The sequence below is a fragment of the Botryllus schlosseri genome, chromosome 8 (genome assembly GCF_051294905.1).
Source record: "Botryllus schlosseri isolate E-star chromosome 8, Bs_hap1, whole genome shotgun sequence".
Taxonomy (NCBI): Eukaryota; Metazoa; Chordata; class Ascidiacea; order Stolidobranchia; family Styelidae; genus Botryllus; species Botryllus schlosseri.
In genome coordinates this window covers 15,324,465-15,342,234 of record NC_137243.1, presented here as the reverse complement: position 1 = coordinate 15,342,234, position 17,770 = coordinate 15,324,465, and the positions used below count along the sequence as shown (strand labels likewise).

General features: G+C 42.2%; 3 protein-coding genes across 5 annotated transcripts; 1 reads left to right on the top strand and 2 right to left on the bottom strand.

The window, feature by feature from the left end:
* Window positions 1-187: 187 nt before the first annotated feature.
* Window positions 188-3,582, bottom strand: LOC145444305 (uncharacterized). Its single transcript, XM_080322248.1, has 4 exons — window positions 3,140-3,582; window positions 2,315-2,580; window positions 1,760-1,843; window positions 188-1,031 (listed from the first exon to the last, which is right to left on the bottom strand). The coding sequence occupies exons 1-4, from the start codon at window positions 3,469-3,471 to the stop codon at window positions 250-252; spliced, it is 1,464 nt and encodes a 487-aa protein (XP_080178374.1). The 5' UTR covers window positions 3,472-3,582; the 3' UTR covers window positions 188-249.
* A 985-nt stretch (window positions 3,583-4,567) lies between these two features.
* On the top strand, window positions 4,568-5,924 carry LOC145445379 (uncharacterized). The gene is made up of 2 exons (XM_080323570.1): window positions 4,568-5,049; window positions 5,113-5,924. Exons 1-2 carry the CDS (start codon window positions 4,763-4,765, stop codon window positions 5,183-5,185), a joined length of 360 nt encoding a protein of 119 aa, XP_080179696.1. The 5' UTR covers window positions 4,568-4,762; the 3' UTR covers window positions 5,186-5,924.
* A 986-nt stretch (window positions 5,925-6,910) lies between these two features.
* On the bottom strand, window positions 6,911-17,202 carry LOC145445314 (5-hydroxytryptamine receptor 3A-like). 3 transcript variants are annotated; one of them, XM_080323505.1, is made up of 11 exons: window positions 16,872-17,202; window positions 16,601-16,782; window positions 14,889-15,003; window positions 13,739-13,926; window positions 13,440-13,592; window positions 13,108-13,170; window positions 12,937-13,035; window positions 12,591-12,752; window positions 12,334-12,529; window positions 9,739-9,943; window positions 6,911-8,827 (listed from the first exon to the last, which is right to left on the bottom strand). In XM_080323505.1, exons 1-11 carry the CDS (start codon window positions 17,029-17,031, stop codon window positions 8,473-8,475), a joined length of 1,878 nt encoding a protein of 625 aa, XP_080179631.1. In that variant the 5' UTR covers window positions 17,032-17,202; the 3' UTR covers window positions 6,911-8,472. The 3 variants fall into 3 exon arrangements, with proteins under 3 accessions (XP_080179631.1, XP_080179633.1, XP_080179632.1); XM_080323507.1 differs by having other exon boundaries at window positions 6,914-8,827; window positions 17,045-17,197; XM_080323506.1 differs by having other exon boundaries at window positions 6,916-8,827; window positions 12,937-13,020; window positions 16,872-17,200.
* Between the last annotated feature and the right edge of the window lie 568 nt (window positions 17,203-17,770).

Genomic DNA, 17,770 nt, shown 5'->3' with positions numbered 1-17,770 from the left:
TTACTGAACATATTGTCGGGTTGACTAAAAAATGGTAATTTTTTCCTACTTGACGACTCGGGCATGAAAAATTTGATTAATCCGTTACAATTCTAACGCAAAATCCCCTCTAAGGGGGAATTCTCTCCGGTTGGGAACCATGACACTGCACTAACTAAATACTTTAATGATAACTTACACATCGGGCTTGATTCTATACATCATATCCTTTATACATTTATGCATAGCCGGATATAGATATGGAACACCCTAAGTAGGCAAATTTGTGCTCGATTTCGGGGTGCTGAAATAATTGAATGTTCTCCGCGTCGTTGGACAGGATAGCGACTGAGGAAGTAGTGCAATTGGTATTCGATGAGGAGTATGCGGGCCACGTGTGACTACCTTCCTCGTCAAAACTTGGTCTCTCCGTGGCGGTGCACTTGTGATTCTCGCGTTTGACCGATACTCCTTCCACGTACATCGCTGGATCATGATAGCAGCTACTTCCTTCCTTCTCAATGTTGATCGCAGTGTGGCGAACTCGACCAGCTGTTTCTTGCGAAAGCTCGTCAGCTTCCCGGATAATTGTCGGTCTTCCAATCCGTCTCTGTCAACCTGGTTCCATTTAGCCACGCTTGACCCCTCAAATTCATTAACATCCACTATGTTAACGCTGAGCTTGTTACGCACCATTTGTAGCATCTTCAATCTTATCTCCCGGCTTGTCAGGCCGTTTAGTAAAGGATAAATTGCGTAGACCGCTAGCCAAGTCACGCATAAAATATATTCCAAAGCTGGATGGTTAGTGCTCTGCGAAGACGAACAAGTAAACGTGCTGCTAACTGTAATGACAAAGGCTGCATACGGTCCGTTGAATACAGAGAAAATACAAAATGTCGTAGCAACGGTGATCAGAGCTTTGAAATTATGTGCTGGAGACGAAGCCGTCCGCTCTACCCTCGTTCGCATTGCTTTTTTGATTCGTGTTGTCCTGTTACGCTGATTTGAAAATGCGCCCACGTTACGATTGCGGCCTCGGACACGAACGTCTGAAGTGAATATTGCAGAATAAGAGATAGAATTCGTCATGTAGTTGGATCATTATTTTTTGTCTTCTAACCATACTTGGCCTCCACCGTCTATATTCGACGAAACACTACAATAGGTTTATCTAGGTTCTTCCTCGCCACGTGATCCGCATAAGCGGTTGTCTTATAAAAACGCCTAGGCGTGGGCCGCGCTACAAGTCGGTAAATACAGAATCTAAAATAAAGTATATCGGCCTGGTTTAAAAGGACCAATGTAGTCGAAACACCATGAATATGATAACAAACAGACAATGTTGGGTTACCAGTTACAGTATTTTGGAATCGGAAAAGGACTCAAGGAGGACACTTTTTCAAACCAGAAAAGTTATTTGACCGAAATTGAAAAAATAGAGTTTGGAATATTTACTGGAAATGTTGTTGTGTTGAAAAGGTCATCACTTTGACGCAAATCCCGAATTACCCTTTTTACTGTACGTATCTGGTGTTAACTAAAAAAAGGTCAGTTTTCAGATTTTACTACCGTGTAACCCATCGTCTATTTTTTTTGGCCAAAATTTAACGTGTTTCGCATTTTAGGCTAAAAATGAGTATGAGTACAAATTGTCAGAAAGGAGGATATTTGGGCGAAGGGAGGACATTTCTTCGAAAAGGAGGACAAATCCTCTTGAAGAAGGACTTATGGTCACCCTAGTCGGCCCAGTGTAATCTCCATACTATATCTATCTTACTTTCTGTAACTTGCACGTTGGCTGGCGCTACATGAATTGGGTGAACGACCGAATGAGACAGTTTGCACGAGATTGTCAACATGCCTGCGAAAGTAAATATCTATTTAACGTCTTCGTCAGTCGTTTCAAGCCCGGCTGAAACAATATGCGATTCCGCTATGGACTTAAGAATCTCTAAATCCTATTCACAAGCAAAATTGTGAATCCACCATGCCCAGAACAATAACTCACATCGCCTGTATGCTATACAACATATATGCAGGTTTCGGCCTACAGAAGTTTTCAGGCGGTCATGGGTATCCAGGATTATGGCAAGCGTGAGGCAAATTCAAAAAACAATGTTGGGGACGTAGTGAAATAGATATTTTATTGTATATTAAAGAATATTATACGTAAATGTACCGGGTCAGTTATCACGTGGATATCAGTTGAATGGTGAGGATCTGGGAGTTGACTTGACATATACAGGTAGCCAATATCAGAAGAAATTGCTACATTTGCTGGCTATATTTGTCTATCTCTATCCAATACAGGAAATGGAAATAAGCAACATACCAACTCCAGCGCATATCATCACGATCCAGGGGACAACAAATGTCAGGAAGACGTCCACGTAGCCAATAATAACAAGAGCTGTCGTCTTCGGAAGTACCATGCAAAGCGGGGCGTGGGTCAGCGGCCCATATGGTATCGCAATAACAAAGAAAGGACTGATGGATAGTATCACGGGCAGCAGTATGGTAATCGCGCGCCACAGCTTGGAAAGTTTGGTGGTGTCTTTTGAATACCGCAATTTCATCGGATGTGCAATCGCTTGGTACCTGTAATAAGAATTAAATATTCCATAACAATGGTTATAAAAATGCCAATGGATATTATTAGCGGTCTGTGATCATATTGGTGGAGACGGTGATGAAGAACTTATAACTGCTCGTAATTTTCCTTGATCATATACCATGTGTTACTGCGACTAAACTTAAGCCAATACCAGAAAGTACAACAATCACTTCTTTTAGGTAACATATATAGGAATTTGAGACGGGCATCTTTCAAAGCCGTTGGTATAGAAGGGAATCATGAAACATTGGGATGCAATACAGATTTTACCCAAATTCTATATAATCTGCGCGACAGACAGCCTAACAGCCTAACAAGATTGTCCTCATTACTGTTCACTACCGATTTTATAAATAAAGAACACATGATACCATAAAATTGTTTTGAAAAAATCTCAAATCAGTATTTCAATATTTTCGTCCAAATATCTGGCAAAATTCCCCAAAATATACGATGTATTCCTCCGTCGAGGGTGCGGCCACTGCACCCCTACCCCTATATATACACAATAGGTGATATTTTTCTGTCCAATTTATATCTTACCTTTCATAATTTATCGCACAGACGTTGAGCATCGAAGCACCGTGAAGGGAATTCGTAAACACGCCTGATAAACTGCAAAAGGCATTATTCGTGGCGACTTCACTCCAGACAGAGATAGCAAGCACCATCGGTATGACAACCACGCCAGCAGCAAGATTAACGCAGCACATTACTTTCAAGTGACCGTTGCGATCCAGGTGACTATCTTTGAAGACAGTCACCAACATTGTGAGGTTGCACGCAACCGTCAAAACGATGCAGACAATGAGAAAAAGCGGCAGAAAGGCGTTATCTTCCGAGTACGACTTGTAGGATGTCGGACAGGATGTCATCTTATTCCCAAAACGTCCAATAAACACTTTCACCCGGTTGCGAACCTGTATTGAATCTGTATGCTGCTTATTGCTTATCCTAGCACAAAGAAGATGGGTTAATGACGCGATGAAATGTAACGTCTGATAGTGAACGCATTTGCTATTGATTATATATTGCGTTGTAATAACAAGCATTGAGCAATCGTTTCTGTAGTTAGTAGAAATCTGACCTGTGTTTATATCTAATTCGAAACGAAGAATTTCAAGAAATCGATGAACGTTGAATTGAAAGCAGACGTGCGATATTTCGATTACGAAAAAAACATGTAAGGTTGGTGCGTAGAGGCATATTTTGCACTACTACAGGGGGTATAGGTATTAAGTATATGTAGTGTAGATGACGAACTCACATTCCCTCATCATATAACTATGGAGCAGTGATTCCCAAACTGTGTGTGCCGCCACGGATTCTCAATTGTGCCACGAATCTTTCTGTAATTTTGAAAATTATCTTCAAAAGTTTTAAAATGGGGCATGCAGGTGAACACTGAACATGTGCGACTTGAAAGCACTCTAACTGCTTCATGGCTGATAGCTATACGAACATGTGACCATTGCAATGGAACTGGTCATGACATTGCCTATGAGTTGGCTGATTGCACGTCATAATTGGGACGCTAACAGTCGAAGAAAGTCTTTCATTCGTTTCGCGCTTCTAATGAATCATCATCATCATCATCATCATTGGTTTATTAGCAATTTTATCAGTTCAATACACCACAAAAAATGCGATACAATGAAAAGACAGGAAGATGTCGAAGCGACAAGGAGTAGTCTATGGAAACTGACACCCACCTTGGCCTAGGCGATGTAAAGAGGAGGCATGCACACTGAATGAAAGTAAAGAAGATAGTTGTAGTAGCGTGACTGACGGTCTGTCTAATATACGAGACGTGAGTCCTCAAGCAGCCATGTATTCAGTGACGACCAAGCACCGAAGCACCTGCGATGTCGTCACACCCTAGTGGCGCCATAGAGCTACCACTACATCTCCCTTCTCGGGACAAGCACAAATGCTTATAAGCAGCACAAACATATACGACGAAAGCACAGAATGAAGACAATAAACAATCCGAATTGAGGCAGTTAGCGGTACAAAGGTATGAAGCAATTGGCAGGCAAGAGGTGAATGAAGAACACAACATATTTACACACACTACTCCTATAACTACATCAGTATTCAGTACTCCTCGATGTATCTGCGAGGTGCGGTTCTGTTCCGATCCGACCGTCGGACTATCGCCGCCTCATGATGGTCATCACGATCGACACTAGTAGCGCTCGAACTGCTATCTCCTCCCTGATCGGGAAATTTGAAGAATTCAGCTGCCTCACTGGCGGTAATGTCGACGCCTTCTTGCGGGGCATTCTCCGTCTGGTATCTCCGCACCATTCGGCGATTTCTTCTGAAGGTGCCACGCCCAGTTCTGATAACCAAGGATCTGGGTTGAGTGTCAGTGTCAAGTTTTTCCACAACACCTTGCGATTTGCAGTCCGGAATCCAGACGCGATCTCCCACCTTGAACTCATCTCCAGGTACTACTCTGTGTCTTTTGTTGTAATCACGATGAGTAACTCTGCGTCGGTAATCTGCTTCAGCTTTCTTCACGGCGGTTCGGTCGACAGACTTGGGCAGAAGATCGTCTGGATGACACGGTACTCTTGTTCTTAGTTTGCGGCCCATGCTCAATTCTGCCGGCGAGTAGCCGATAGCCAATGGCGTGTTGCGGTATGTGAGTAGCGCCAGATATTCATCGTCACATTTTCGCAGAAGGTTTTTGATGGTCTGAACGGCACGCTCAGCCTCCGAGTTCCCCTGTGGATATCTAGGTGAGGACATGATATGTTCAATTTTCCAGCTTTCGCAAAATGCCGCAAAGTCGCGGGAAGAGAACATAGGTGCTCCATCGGTGACCAAAGTCTCGCAGATGCCATGCCTACAGAAAATCTTCTTGAATTTCAGAATCGTCTCTGCTGCGTTCACTGTTTTGGAGACTATGCAAATCTCAATGTCCCTGGAGTAGTAGTCAACGGCTAGCAGGTACATGGAATTCTGGTATTGAAAGAAGTCGGCACCAACACGGAACCAGGGTCTCTCTGGGAAGGATGCTGACAGCATCGGTTCAACCTTTTCTCGCTGATGCTCCGTGCACTTTTCGCAATTTCTGACGGTTTCTTCAATGTCCTTAGAAATTCCAGGCCACCAGCATGACTGTGATGCATTGAGTCGGGATTTTATCACCCCTTGGTGAGCATCATGAAGGTATCTTAAAACGTCTTGTCTCAGCGTACAGGGGATCACCAAGCGATTCCCTTTGAGCAGGAGTCCTTCATAAGTAGATAAACAGGCTCTATCATTCCAGTATGGCCTTAGTGGGCCATGCAGCGTCTCTTTGCATTTCAGCCACCCTGAGGATTTAAAGAGTATCAGAAGAACCCATGCTGGCATGAAGCGCCCAAGGCTGTAGAACAGGCCGCACTTCGGTGATAATTTAGTTTCTAGGGACTGAATATGACTCTTCCAGGACATGTTCGAGTCCAGTAAAACTCCGAGATATTTGGCATTATCTGTGTTGGAAACGGGCTGACCAGCGATATTAACGGTTAGGTTATTTTTTGAATTTACTGTCAGCAATTGCGATTTCGAGGCGTTTATGCAAAGGTTGTTCTGGGCCGTCCACTCATGGACTTTGGGCATTTGGTCACCAGTCAGGGCATCCAGCTCTGCCGTCGAAGATGCGGAAGAGAGGAGGTGAGTATCATCAGCGAACAGTGTGGTGTTCAATGAGGAGGTTTCAAAAATGTCGTTGACATATAAGGTGAAAAGGACCGGTCCAAGTACTGAGCCCTGAATCAACTCATAAACAAAAATTACTCCGCTAAACACGAGGTCACTGACTGGACCTTCCAGGATTTGTTGTTCACAACTTCAGACGGGTATGTTAGTCCATTTGGAAGCAACGAATCAAGCAATCTTTCTCATTGGGCTAAGAAACGTCCCGCTTTTAATCGCTGATGGTTCCCAAAAAATAATGAAGTTTTGTGTGTCTCCTTCAAAATCCTATACCATGATAGGCACAAAGGCACGAATTTAATTGCCACATGCATCTCTATGACTAGGTGAACATATTTTTTTGGCTGATATTTGAGCCTGTACACGAGAGAGACAGCTTGGAATTGACGACGAAATGCGGGTCTGTTTTTACCAATGCAACCTCGTTGCACGTAATAATAAGAATAGCCGTCTCACTACCGCGTAAATTTTACTTTTATGAGCAACTTTCTTGTGAGTGTGCCGTGAGTGTTTTATTCTTCTGCTATAGCAGTGGTATCCAAAGTGGGTGCCAGCTCCCCCCTGGGGGTGTTCGCGAGCGGGAAGAGGGCACTGGCCATGAAACGGGCGATTAGGGGCGCTGGATATAAACTTAGGTGGTAGGGGGCGGTGTGAGCAAATGAGGCGGTGTGGGTTTAGAAGGCAACTGCTGCGTGGTGTAGAAACGATTGATAAATAAGCAGCTACATTCGCAGTAAATAGGCTATGCAGAATCGATTCAGCCAGGGCAGTTTAGTGTCGTCTGTCTATTTATTCAGCTGTACAGGAAGAGTCCATTGTTACTTAACGATGTTGATCCTGCCGTTCAATGAGCTAATTTAGCAGTCGGCAGTAGTATCCCTGAAAAGCGTGGTTCATTGCGTGCTGTGGGAACTACGAAGTATTTAAGCAGTTATTGGTCACCGCAAGGTGTGATGGCTTTTTACGAGAAACTGTCTTGCGTCATTTTATTCTCTGTTTCAAACGATTGTGGATTTTCCACTGCGCAGTGCGCATTCGACACGGCACGACATGAGGCCTCCGACACGGCGTTCTTGTTGCGAGAAACGATATCGCTTCTACTTGAGGAGCATATTTTGCAAAATTTATGAGTAGAATATATCCGGTCATAGCAATGATGAAACCTGATGAAGGTGAAAACGGCACTGTCGGGATTCAGTGATGTTTTGCGACACGTGAACTGCTCGAACTCTCAAGCTTGCATGAGCTATCGGTCCAGCTCGAATACCCGATTTTGACGGAGAAACATATATCAATTATTTCAGAAAATTGAACGATGATATGGTGATTTGCTTCCAGGATATATTCCAATTAGAAATTCCTCATTGGATAATGAATCTATTCTGTGAAGTTCCCGAGCACGAAATGATTGAGGAGCTGATTAGATTGTAGCGTAAAACAATTTTGAGTTAAACCCGAAGTTCTATGTCTCCAATCATTCGTACCGGATGAGTTCCATCCCGCCCGTACCATAAGCATATAGCTGCACTGAAGTTACCGGAGTTTTTGCACGGGCATTAGGCCTATATTCTAGTTCAGGATGGATAAGCTACGGCCTGCGTTCGAAGCAATTTAACAAACGAAAAGTCGGAGATTGATGCATCGATCTCACCAATAAATTGGTATTTCTCCCACGGAAGTCTGAGATAAAGAAATATGTTGGCTATAGTTTGACCCACAAACAGATTCAGATTCAGCCGTCCAGCTGAAATTATGCACTCTCCCGTACCTCGTAACATTCTATATCTATAACCTATCACTTCTCTAAAAAGTTATCGCATATTCATATCAATATGTATGGCTCATTTTTACGGCGTCTTTACAAAAAGCCCAGAGATAAGACCCGATGAACGACATATAGACATGGAATCGGACGAAAAACGCAAGGAAGAACGTCTAAAGAAGGACAGCCGAAAGATCAAGATCGAATACTGTGACGTTGGGTACTAGGCCAAGAGACCGCAATTGGTCGTTTCAACATCCTCTAATCTGTTCATTATATAGCATTTTATCTTGTGCATCGCATGTTACATTTTGTGTCTTGAGCAGATGAGTATTAAATGAAATAGGTTTGCAATTGACTGTTTGCATGCATATATCTAGCTGTTATAGATTCATCCCGATAGTCATGCAACACCCGATGCCAGATTGTTATCTCCGCAAATGGCAACTATGCCCAAACCGACATAGCTCGCCAGCAGCATGAAGATGTACACTCTGAAGAACAATTTATCGACCATTCTGGCTACACTTTTCCACTCTTGCCGTTCTTGTTTCAGGCTATCTTGATATTCTTGATCGAATTCCTTCTGCGCCCTGATGTCTTCCATCACCTTGTCGACTTGTGATCGAAACTTGCCAAAAGCTTTGTGTACTGTTGTTTTTTCGACTGTCGTTGCATTCGCACCTTCGTCAGTTACTACGCCAGCCCGTGCGTCTGTGGGCCGCTTGCCAAGACCCTCGGTCACATAATCCAGATCACTGCAAAGTATAGTGAATCTACTATGGTACTGTTCATATCAAAGAAACGTCACCGAAAGGAAAGTACATGTCATGCAAATATCATCCATAGGGGATCACGATTTCGCTGGTGCTAGACTATGAAATAGGAATAATAACGTAGTGGTTTTTAATCAGCAGGCAATGGCCCACTGGTGGGCCATGGGAGCTTTTTGGGATGGACCACCGCTACCGCACCATATTTGAAAAATGACGTAATTAGTTATGTTTGTTCGCCGTGCTGTAGTAGCGCAAATTTCTATGGATCTGACCAGGAATGTGTTTCGTTATGGTAACACAACCGTGATGAAGCCACCCGTATGGTAGGGATTCGCGAAGGTCTTGATATAAGGTTGTTGTTTTGGCGACTAGCGGGTAACAGCTGTGCGGTGTGCAATGTGCATATAGACAGAGCGCCATCGTGAAAATCACGCTTACAGACACAGGACGTGGATACATGAATACTTCTCACGGTTTATTCTTCTACTTAATACCAAATATCGAATTGTTTTCAAGTATCAGAACGAATTCGCAGATAGTCCTAATCGCGTATATAGCAGGAATAAGAGGTCGACTCAGCGAAATGCCGCAAATAATCCACGATTAATCCATGATTATAAATTGCACTAGTTGACTATAAATATTACTTAAATAAACCTAAAGGATTGGTGACCCCGAAACTCTTGTTCCGGTTTAAGGCAAGTCTTGACTTGTCCGTCTTACGTCATAAAGAGAGAATTGCTTAAAATATTTTGAATGTTTCGAAGAGAAGTAGGTGGCCGTGGAATATTTTCCCAGTGGAAAGTGGGCTTCAACTACAAACCAGTTAAGAAACACTACATTAACCGATATTGACAAGCTGGCAACGGTCGTCCACTTAACTCTGAATTAACCTGTTTTCGATCGAAGTCTTCATCATCGCTTCACCATTACTTGTACCAGCTTTGCGATCTGCTGTTCCTTCGTGAATGCTATCAGGGTTTGAAATCGGTAACATCCAAGCAGCTTCATCATCCGCCACACCGCATATTTTTGAAAGAAACTGCAGAATGCGGCGATATCGCACAGGTATTAGACTCTCTCCCTCAAACGTTTCCCCTGGCGAACGCAAACGTTTTGTATTTGAGATCAGTTTGTACGGGACCATTAACATTCCATCTTAGCGTCAAGCAAATCCAGGAAAATGCTATATATCAGCAACGTTTTCACGGAGTTTACTGCGTGTTGTGGAGCTCTGGCCCCTTCTCTCTCCTATCTGTTATGGTAATGCTATATCACGTGACTTATCGCTGGTATATCACCTAGCGCATATCGTATAATTCAGTGGTTCTCAACCTTTTTCACCTCGCGGACCGGTAAAATTTCAAAAAATATTTGGCGGACCGGCGGACTTTTAAAAATTGAAATTAACCCAAAATGTAATGTATTCAACAGTTTTTGCAAGCATATGGTGCTAGAGAGTGGCATATTGAAAGTTTTGATCGTACTTAATTATGTTCGTGGTGGTATGCATATGATTGTACGGTAGTGATTCTGCTGAGTCGAGGTAAAATTACCTTGCCCAGATAAACGTGCTGTTGCCGAAAGTCGTTTATAGTCTTTCGCGCCGAAGGTCGTGGATTTAACCGACCACACTAATTCGAATAAGATTCTTCTCTTCGACAATAGCGAGAGAAGAATTGTTACGGAGTCGAAACAAGCACCTTGTCGTGGTACCTTGATTATTGCCCACTGCCACCAGTCGTAGGCTACTACGAATACAATGCATCGCATGAAAACACCTGGCAACAGCTATGCCTGGCCATCTGTAAATTCAGGGCCAAAATGCACTTTGTCAGTCCCCGAAAAACATTGATCTTGGACCACCCATAGGGTGATAAACCAAATTTGTGGGGGTTTCCCCAAAGACTCCACACTCACAGTTGTATGGATGTTTTCACCAGTACTTGTGAGCACATTCATTCTACTCATACTCTGCCTATAGGCAGAGAGTCTATGTCACCTAATCGCACCGAGCGTGAAAATTTTCTATAATTCGTGACTGAATCGGTCAATAGTATTGATAATTGCATATATGCTGCCATATTTTTTTTATCCTTTCAGAATTATCAAATGTTCCGATACAGCTGAGTGAGGTGTTGGCTTCGAAAATTTAGGGTGTGTAATTATTTATTAAACATATCCGGGAGGGCCTGTTATTATTTCGTGGCCTGCGTTATATGGTGAATAGATATTGAAATTCAGTTCTAAGCTAAAAGACACACGCGATTCCAAATTGCTATTTCTTCACTATAAAATAATTTTTTTCTGTGGTATGGCATTTGTCCTGTGGGACACAGATTGCCAGTCGGCGAGATTCGGCGCCAGCCATTTAGGCGAAGTTTTCGGTCAACAAAGGTCAGTCGTTTTAGGCCAAGGTTTTCTCGCTGCCGAATTTTTGGCACACGTTTAGGAGTCCCATGTCATTCTAAACTTCATTATGTGTTGGTGCGTCGTGGAGCGGTAATGGATTACGCTAAAATTCTTATTTCTATAAATCATGTGTACCGTATTTCTTGGAGGAAGGGCACCCAATAATGAAGACATTTTGTGATACTAAATGGCGCAAAGCGAGAATTTTTTAAAGTAGTAGAAAGTTTCAAAAGCTACTATATAATTTATGTTCATTCACGGATTAATTTTGGACCCCTTCAAACACGGTCCCGCTCCAATTGGGGGGTTTGGGTGCGGCAGTTACTGTCCCGCACAAAATGAATTTATCGAAAATGAATAATTGTGCAAACTGCGCGATTTGGTGAATCAGCTCATACTAGTCGCTTACATGTCGTCAAATGACGCGGCTCGAACTTCAAGTCAAATCGAACATGTTTCCAGACCTAATATGCAACCTCACGAAGCTCTGAATCAGTTTAAAATTTGATGTTTTATTTATTTTATAAACGGCTTGTCCTTCAACATATTTCATCTTGAAATTAAGGTATAAAATTGCAATATACCTGGCGGACCGGCGGTTGAGAACCACTGGTATAATTGACTCATATTGAAGAGACTCATGTACGCTGTACTGTACTTGCTGCTTTAAGTATCCTAATTACTATCCATCGTACAATATATCTGGAAAAGGCAATTGTTGTCGTCTATTGAACTGCAGTCAACAACTACACAGAACACAGGACGTTCGTGTCAGCTACGGCGGAAGTGCCAGTTAAGTATAAACTGTAAGCTGATATATCCGTAGACTACGGACTTGCCGTATACTATCCCAGACTAACTGACTAACCCTATCGCAGTGTATAGCCTAAATCATGTTTGAAACCGTCTACTACTACTACTACTACTACTACTACTACTACTACTACTACTACTACTACTACTACTACTACTACTACTACTACTACTACTACTACTACTACTACTACTACTACTACTACTACTACTACTACCACTACTACTACGTTTTGAGTGCGAGAGAGGCTATTATTACACACCTCCCATGATGAACCAACGCGATCTTTGTGACATCCACGTCGACTTATTTCTAACGCATGGCTTGAAATGCAGGTGCAGTACAAAGATCGTCATTGCGATATTGACTCCAAGTTGAACCATACTTATTACGAAGTAGACGCCTATGTATGGACCGGTAGACGCCGGAAACATTTCTCCGACAGTCAGCAAGAAAACCTGCAACAGACTATATATTCTTAGACAGGTATTCGTTGGAGTATTGTCGATAAAACATCACCATGAACGTCAGCAAGATGATGATTTGAAGACCAACTCTCTCGCCGGAATTGGGAGGTAAGTAAAATCCGAATACCGCGACAGTTGTGAGTGCTACGCTGGGAAAGAGCATACTCTGCAGATACAGGGATGGGTTTCTTCGAAGCATTACCGCGAACACCAACTGGAAGATCAACAAATGCATAACCGATCTACTAAAATCCGCCGATATAATCAAGTAATGCACTATGGGACATGGTCCGTGCCTACTGTCTATGACTCTATATGCCAATGCCGATCCAATTAATTAATTCAACGTAGGCTAGCCTACGTTGTTTGCAATTCACACTGCGTATTTTTATATTTACCTCGGCGTACATATTATGAGTCAGGTTCTTGCCAACATGAGCAGCAGTAGTTCTTTGGGTAGGTGGCATCTTTGCATAGGATTTCTGAAAAGTATAAAACTATATGTCACTTGATACACATGTAATATTAAATATATGAAGTCGGACAAAAGCCAGTTTAGTTCAACTCACTTCTGAAACTTCGTTCCCCGGAGATTCGCCGGCGCGTTGTATGACCGTATAGTAGGTTGCAATCTGTGAAAATAGCTATACCCTCACATTCTTGAATACATTCAAATGTTTAACACACATTGAGGAACAAAGCATGTTCATAGGACAAATCCACTGTATTCTTATTAATTATGTTTTTAAAATTTAATTGTCTAACGGACGACTAAAAACAAAACTTGGGTGTTGATTTTTGCACTCGAATGCTACTTAATTATCACGACATCGTTTGGAAATACCGGACTGTTGAACACACACACGCGCGCACACACACACACACACACACACACACAAACCTGCTTCGTGATCCAACATCTTTCAAGAACCCATTCTCCGCTATTAATGAAAAGTTGACGCGACTCGCTGTCCAATGCTTCCGATTTTCTCCTGGCTCTCACGTCGATGTTCTTAACGGTTTGCGTCCACGACACAAATGTAATGTAACATATCTGGGATATAGAATGATTCAGCTAACGCCTGTCTATCATTTACGCAGAGGTAAAGGCCAAGAAAGATATCAAATCATCGTCAGTTGCATCACAAACATATCACGGTATTGTCAATTTTCTAATACGTATTAATATATATTATATACCTGAGTGTCGAATGGGAAGAACGCTGTGTTCACGCTGCATGATGTTTCCAAGATAGTGGGTTCAGCGAACATTATTTCCCCGGTGTGTAACACACGTACGAACGGCAGTCTGGGAGTTAAATTCCTGGCGCTGACTTCTTCGTATACAGCTATGTCAGGCCGCCATATTTTCGTTGCTGGTATGCTGACTAAAATGCATTGGCAGAGTTTACCGTGATTACTTGATCGATTCAGCATTCGTTTATGATCAGTTTCACGGATTCTAAACATCACAAGATTGCGATGCAACTAGCAGATGAAGGAGTCGAAGTGACTTGGTGAAATCAATCAATGAAATTTCCAATTTGGCCTGTAATAAAATGGACGAAAGTGTTGAAAACAGGCATGCACTTGCACACTCAATGAGAATTCGCTAACAGTATTGCCGATAGAAAAGGACTGCCCTTATGCTGACCCAAAACTTCGATAATGTTTAATTGTCCGTGCGCCTAAATGGCTGGCGTCGAATGTTCCTGTTCTGGCGATCTGAACCCAACAAGACAAATGCCATACCACAGGAAAAATTAGTAGCCACTAAAGAAATAGCAATATGAAATCGTGTGCGTCTTTTAGTTTATTAAGTTTGGGCGATTTCAATATCTTTTGACATGGCAGATAGGAGGTCACGAAATAGCATCATGTAACGAAGTCATTATACCAACGGATCCGCCCGAAGATGTTTAATTATTATTTAGGGGTCTTACTTTTTCCAACACACCTTACTCAGCTGTATTACCGCTAAATCTGATTAAGTGAATAGAGAGAGGATAAAAAATTAATAGCTGTATATACGCAATTCTTGATCATATTGACCTATTAAATCATGAATTTTAAGAAATTTTCGCGCGTCGTGCATTTATGCGGTATCAGCTAACAGATTAAACAGTACTCCCAAGTCCCAATGTCGCTGATAAGTAGCGACAAAAAGCGTAGAGCCTGAGGGGGGTCTGGGGGCGACAATTTTGTTGCAAAAGTTTATTCTTCATCGGCATCGCTGTTGAGTATTGAGTAAAATGTTAGATTGATAGCCTTCTTGGGTGTTTTAAAATCATAATAGTATAAACAATCCGGTTTTGATAAGAGAGATAGCATATAGATACAGAAACTGTACCGTGCTTTATTCCTTCATATTCTTTCGGTTTCCACTTCAAGTTCGCGTCTGTCCAGTATTGCCGGTACCAGATCAAGCTTTTCAAGACTTGATTTTTCTCATTCATATCGATCACCTAAATTATGCAATGTCTTGATTTCAGCGCTAATTCAATCATCGCAGAACGCATTGGAATTTATGAGTCTATAAGAGTAAGGGTGTACCCAGGACCGTAACTCCCGCACCCCAAACCCCCCAATGCGGGGGGGGGGGGCTGGAAGGGGGCCAAAAATTATTTCGTGAATTAGGATAAATTATAGAGTATTTTTTTAGTAATCTATGCAACTTTTCAAAATTTTCAAAACGTTTCCAAATATCTTGGTTATTGGGTGGGTACTCTTCCCCCAAGAAAATATACGCATGATTTATAGAAATGGGCGTTTCGGCGTCGGTCATTACCGCGCCATGACGCACCAAGACATATAAAGTTTTAGACCTTGTAGCACGCGACTCAAAGAAGTGTGCCAGAACGATTAGCAGCGATTAAACCTTGGCCGAATAGGACTGCCCATGCCCATATGCTGATCGAAAACTTCAATATACAGGCTACATGTATGTTTAATTGTCCAATGTCCAATGTCCATAGGCGTCTAAATGGCTGGCGCCGAATTTTCCTGTCCTGGCAATCTGAGCCCCACAAGATAAATGCCATCCGCAGGGACGAATTAATTGCCAGTGAAGAAATAACAATTTCAATATCTTTTGATATAGCAGACAAGAGGTCACGGCATAGCATCATGTAACGAAGTCATTATACCAATGATGGGTCCGTCCGCCCGAAGATGTTTATTGTTTAATTATTATTTACGGGTCTTGTATTTCCAAGACTCACTCACTCACTCAGCCCTATCATACCGGTAAATCTGATTACGTGAGTAGAGAGGATAAAAAGTTGATAGCAATATAAATGGTATTCGCGATCCTATTGACCAATTCAATCATGAATTATTGAACATTTTCGCGCTTCGCGCGCTTAAGCCGACTCACCAAAGAGGACAACAAATCTTGGTGATAAGTAGCGAGAAAAACGAACAACCGAATAGCGGGTCTGTGGGGTGAAGCCCCCTAGATGTTCGGTTTATTACCCTATGGGGGCCCATGACTAACGTTTTTTTTTGGGGGGGGGCTGACGAAGTGCTGTTATTACGGTACTGGGTGTACCTCCATGCTACATGGATCGGTTGATTCAGGATCAAATTTGAATGGGGAAATCTATGATGTCAGATGTACGGAAATAGGAACACCTCTTACCAAATATCAGCGTCATGAAATTTGAGCGGCCGAAATCATCATTGGCGCCCCTGACAACGTCTTCGTAAGAGTAACAGTAGTTTACTGATTTGAAAATAATTCTGAATTATTCAGTCTACAAAAACGTAAATGCTATTTAGAGAGCCTAAGTGTTAAGCGGCTAAGATAAGGCATGCTAGTCATTTAATCCCGAACCCGAAGTACCGGTAATGTACTGATTTAATCCTATTCTGGAATTGGGCTATGAAAGAATTCGTAGGGTTCTCAACTGCTCAACATGCATTACCAACGGATAAAGCTTCATATGATAAAGCAAATCGCACAATGTACGACGTACGTGTTGTATATTGTACGAATAGAGGCCGATAAGATGCAATGTATAGTTTGAGATTGCATAATTTCGGCGTGAATGTAGCTGTCACCTGTCTGTACGTGAGATCAATTTGAATGTCAATGTCATCTTGATGGTTTAATATGGGTGGCGTATCTTTATCGTATCCTTTGAATAAATCACGAATCAATCGTTGAAGCACCGTGATATTTTCTGCGGTATTGACTTCGTCGACCCTGTCTTTAGTGTATATCCTGCTGGCATTGTTGTGATCTGAGCAGAGTAATAATGTTGAACTGGTTAAAATATACAGACAAGCACAATATACACACAATAGCACAATATATTATTGTAACTCGTACCATATCTTTTAGTTGTGATTACTGGCTCGTCAATAGTATCATTTCCAATACTAGCTTTCTCACTTTCCGCCGCGACATGTTTGCGGTATAGCAAAGGCTGAAGGAATATACTAAGGTACATCCAAAGCACAAATCGGTCTCGGCCTAACTTGACTTTCATTGCTATTGCTTACCGCTGCGGCGAAAGAAATTTGCAACTGCTTGTTAATCCGAAACTGAAGTACATATACGTACTACGCGTATACAAGGGAAATGATCTAGGAAGTGCGAATCAAATCTTGAGTTAGTACAAGTACAATCTTCTACTGGTATTCATAAGGCATTGAAACACAGGGTTACGCGTAAGCATAATACCCTACATCTGTTCGTATGTTATCGCATGCCCATTGCACAGTGTCGCCTACTGTCGAATTATGTACTCGAAATTAGATTACGGATCGATGTATTTGTGATTGCGACGGACTAAAAACCATGCATTCGCATTCGCTCAGTTATTCGGTAGTTATGCCACATCTGACCCGAGTGCAACTAACATAGTTATGTGCGGGAGTATTGCATAATACATTGGTTACTCCCACGTACGGTAGTACGACTTACTGAGTTGTGTCTAATCATTTGGTTTAATTTGATTACGATACCCACCATAATTTGTGGCATCACATTGCAACCGGGGATATATTTATTATTGATAAGATCTTGCCCTTCAGAGTTTCTTTCTGTTGTTTCTCCCTTACCGCGGAGCGTGATGACCGGAAAAATGAGAATGGAACATTCGGTTGGATGACCTTTTACATCATTTCTAAATGTTACGGTTACATGTTATCGCGGTGACTAAGGTAAAGGCATCGAAACGACATTCTAGAGTGAAATACCCGATACCATCTTCCTGCGATTGTACG

Bases quoted from the DNA above. Each gene is read 5' to 3' on its own strand.
- LOC145444305 (XM_080322248.1), bottom strand. From the start codon at position 3,471: ATGACATCCTGTCCGACATCCTACAAGTCGTACTCGGAAGATAACGCC. The intron at 1,844-2,314 runs GTATGTTGCTTA...TTACTTTCGCAG, and splicing joins GATGATATGCGCTGGAGTTG to GCATGTTGACAATCTCGTGC. The intron at 1,032-1,759 runs GTAAGATAGATA...TATTCACTTCAG, and splicing joins CAACGTGCAAGTTACAGAAA to ACGTTCGTGTCCGAGGCCGC.
- LOC145445314 (XM_080323505.1), bottom strand. From the start codon at position 17,031: ATGAAAGTCAAGTTAGGCCGAGACCGATTTGTGCTTTGGATGTACCTT. The intron at 13,927-14,888 runs GTACAGTTTCTG...AATGCATTTTAG, and splicing joins ATATGAAGGAATAAAGCACG to TCAGCATACCAGCAACGAAA. The intron at 12,530-12,590 runs GTGATGTTTTAT...AGTCTGTTGCAG, and splicing joins TCATCTTGCTGACGTTCATG to GTTTTCTTGCTGACTGTCGG.
- LOC145445379 (XM_080323570.1), top strand. From the start codon at position 4,763: ATGATGGTCATCACGATCGACACTAGTAGCGCTCGAACTGCTATCTCC. The intron at 5,050-5,112 runs GTACTACTCTGT...AATCTGCTTCAG, and splicing joins CACCTTGAACTCATCTCCAG to CTTTCTTCACGGCGGTTCGG.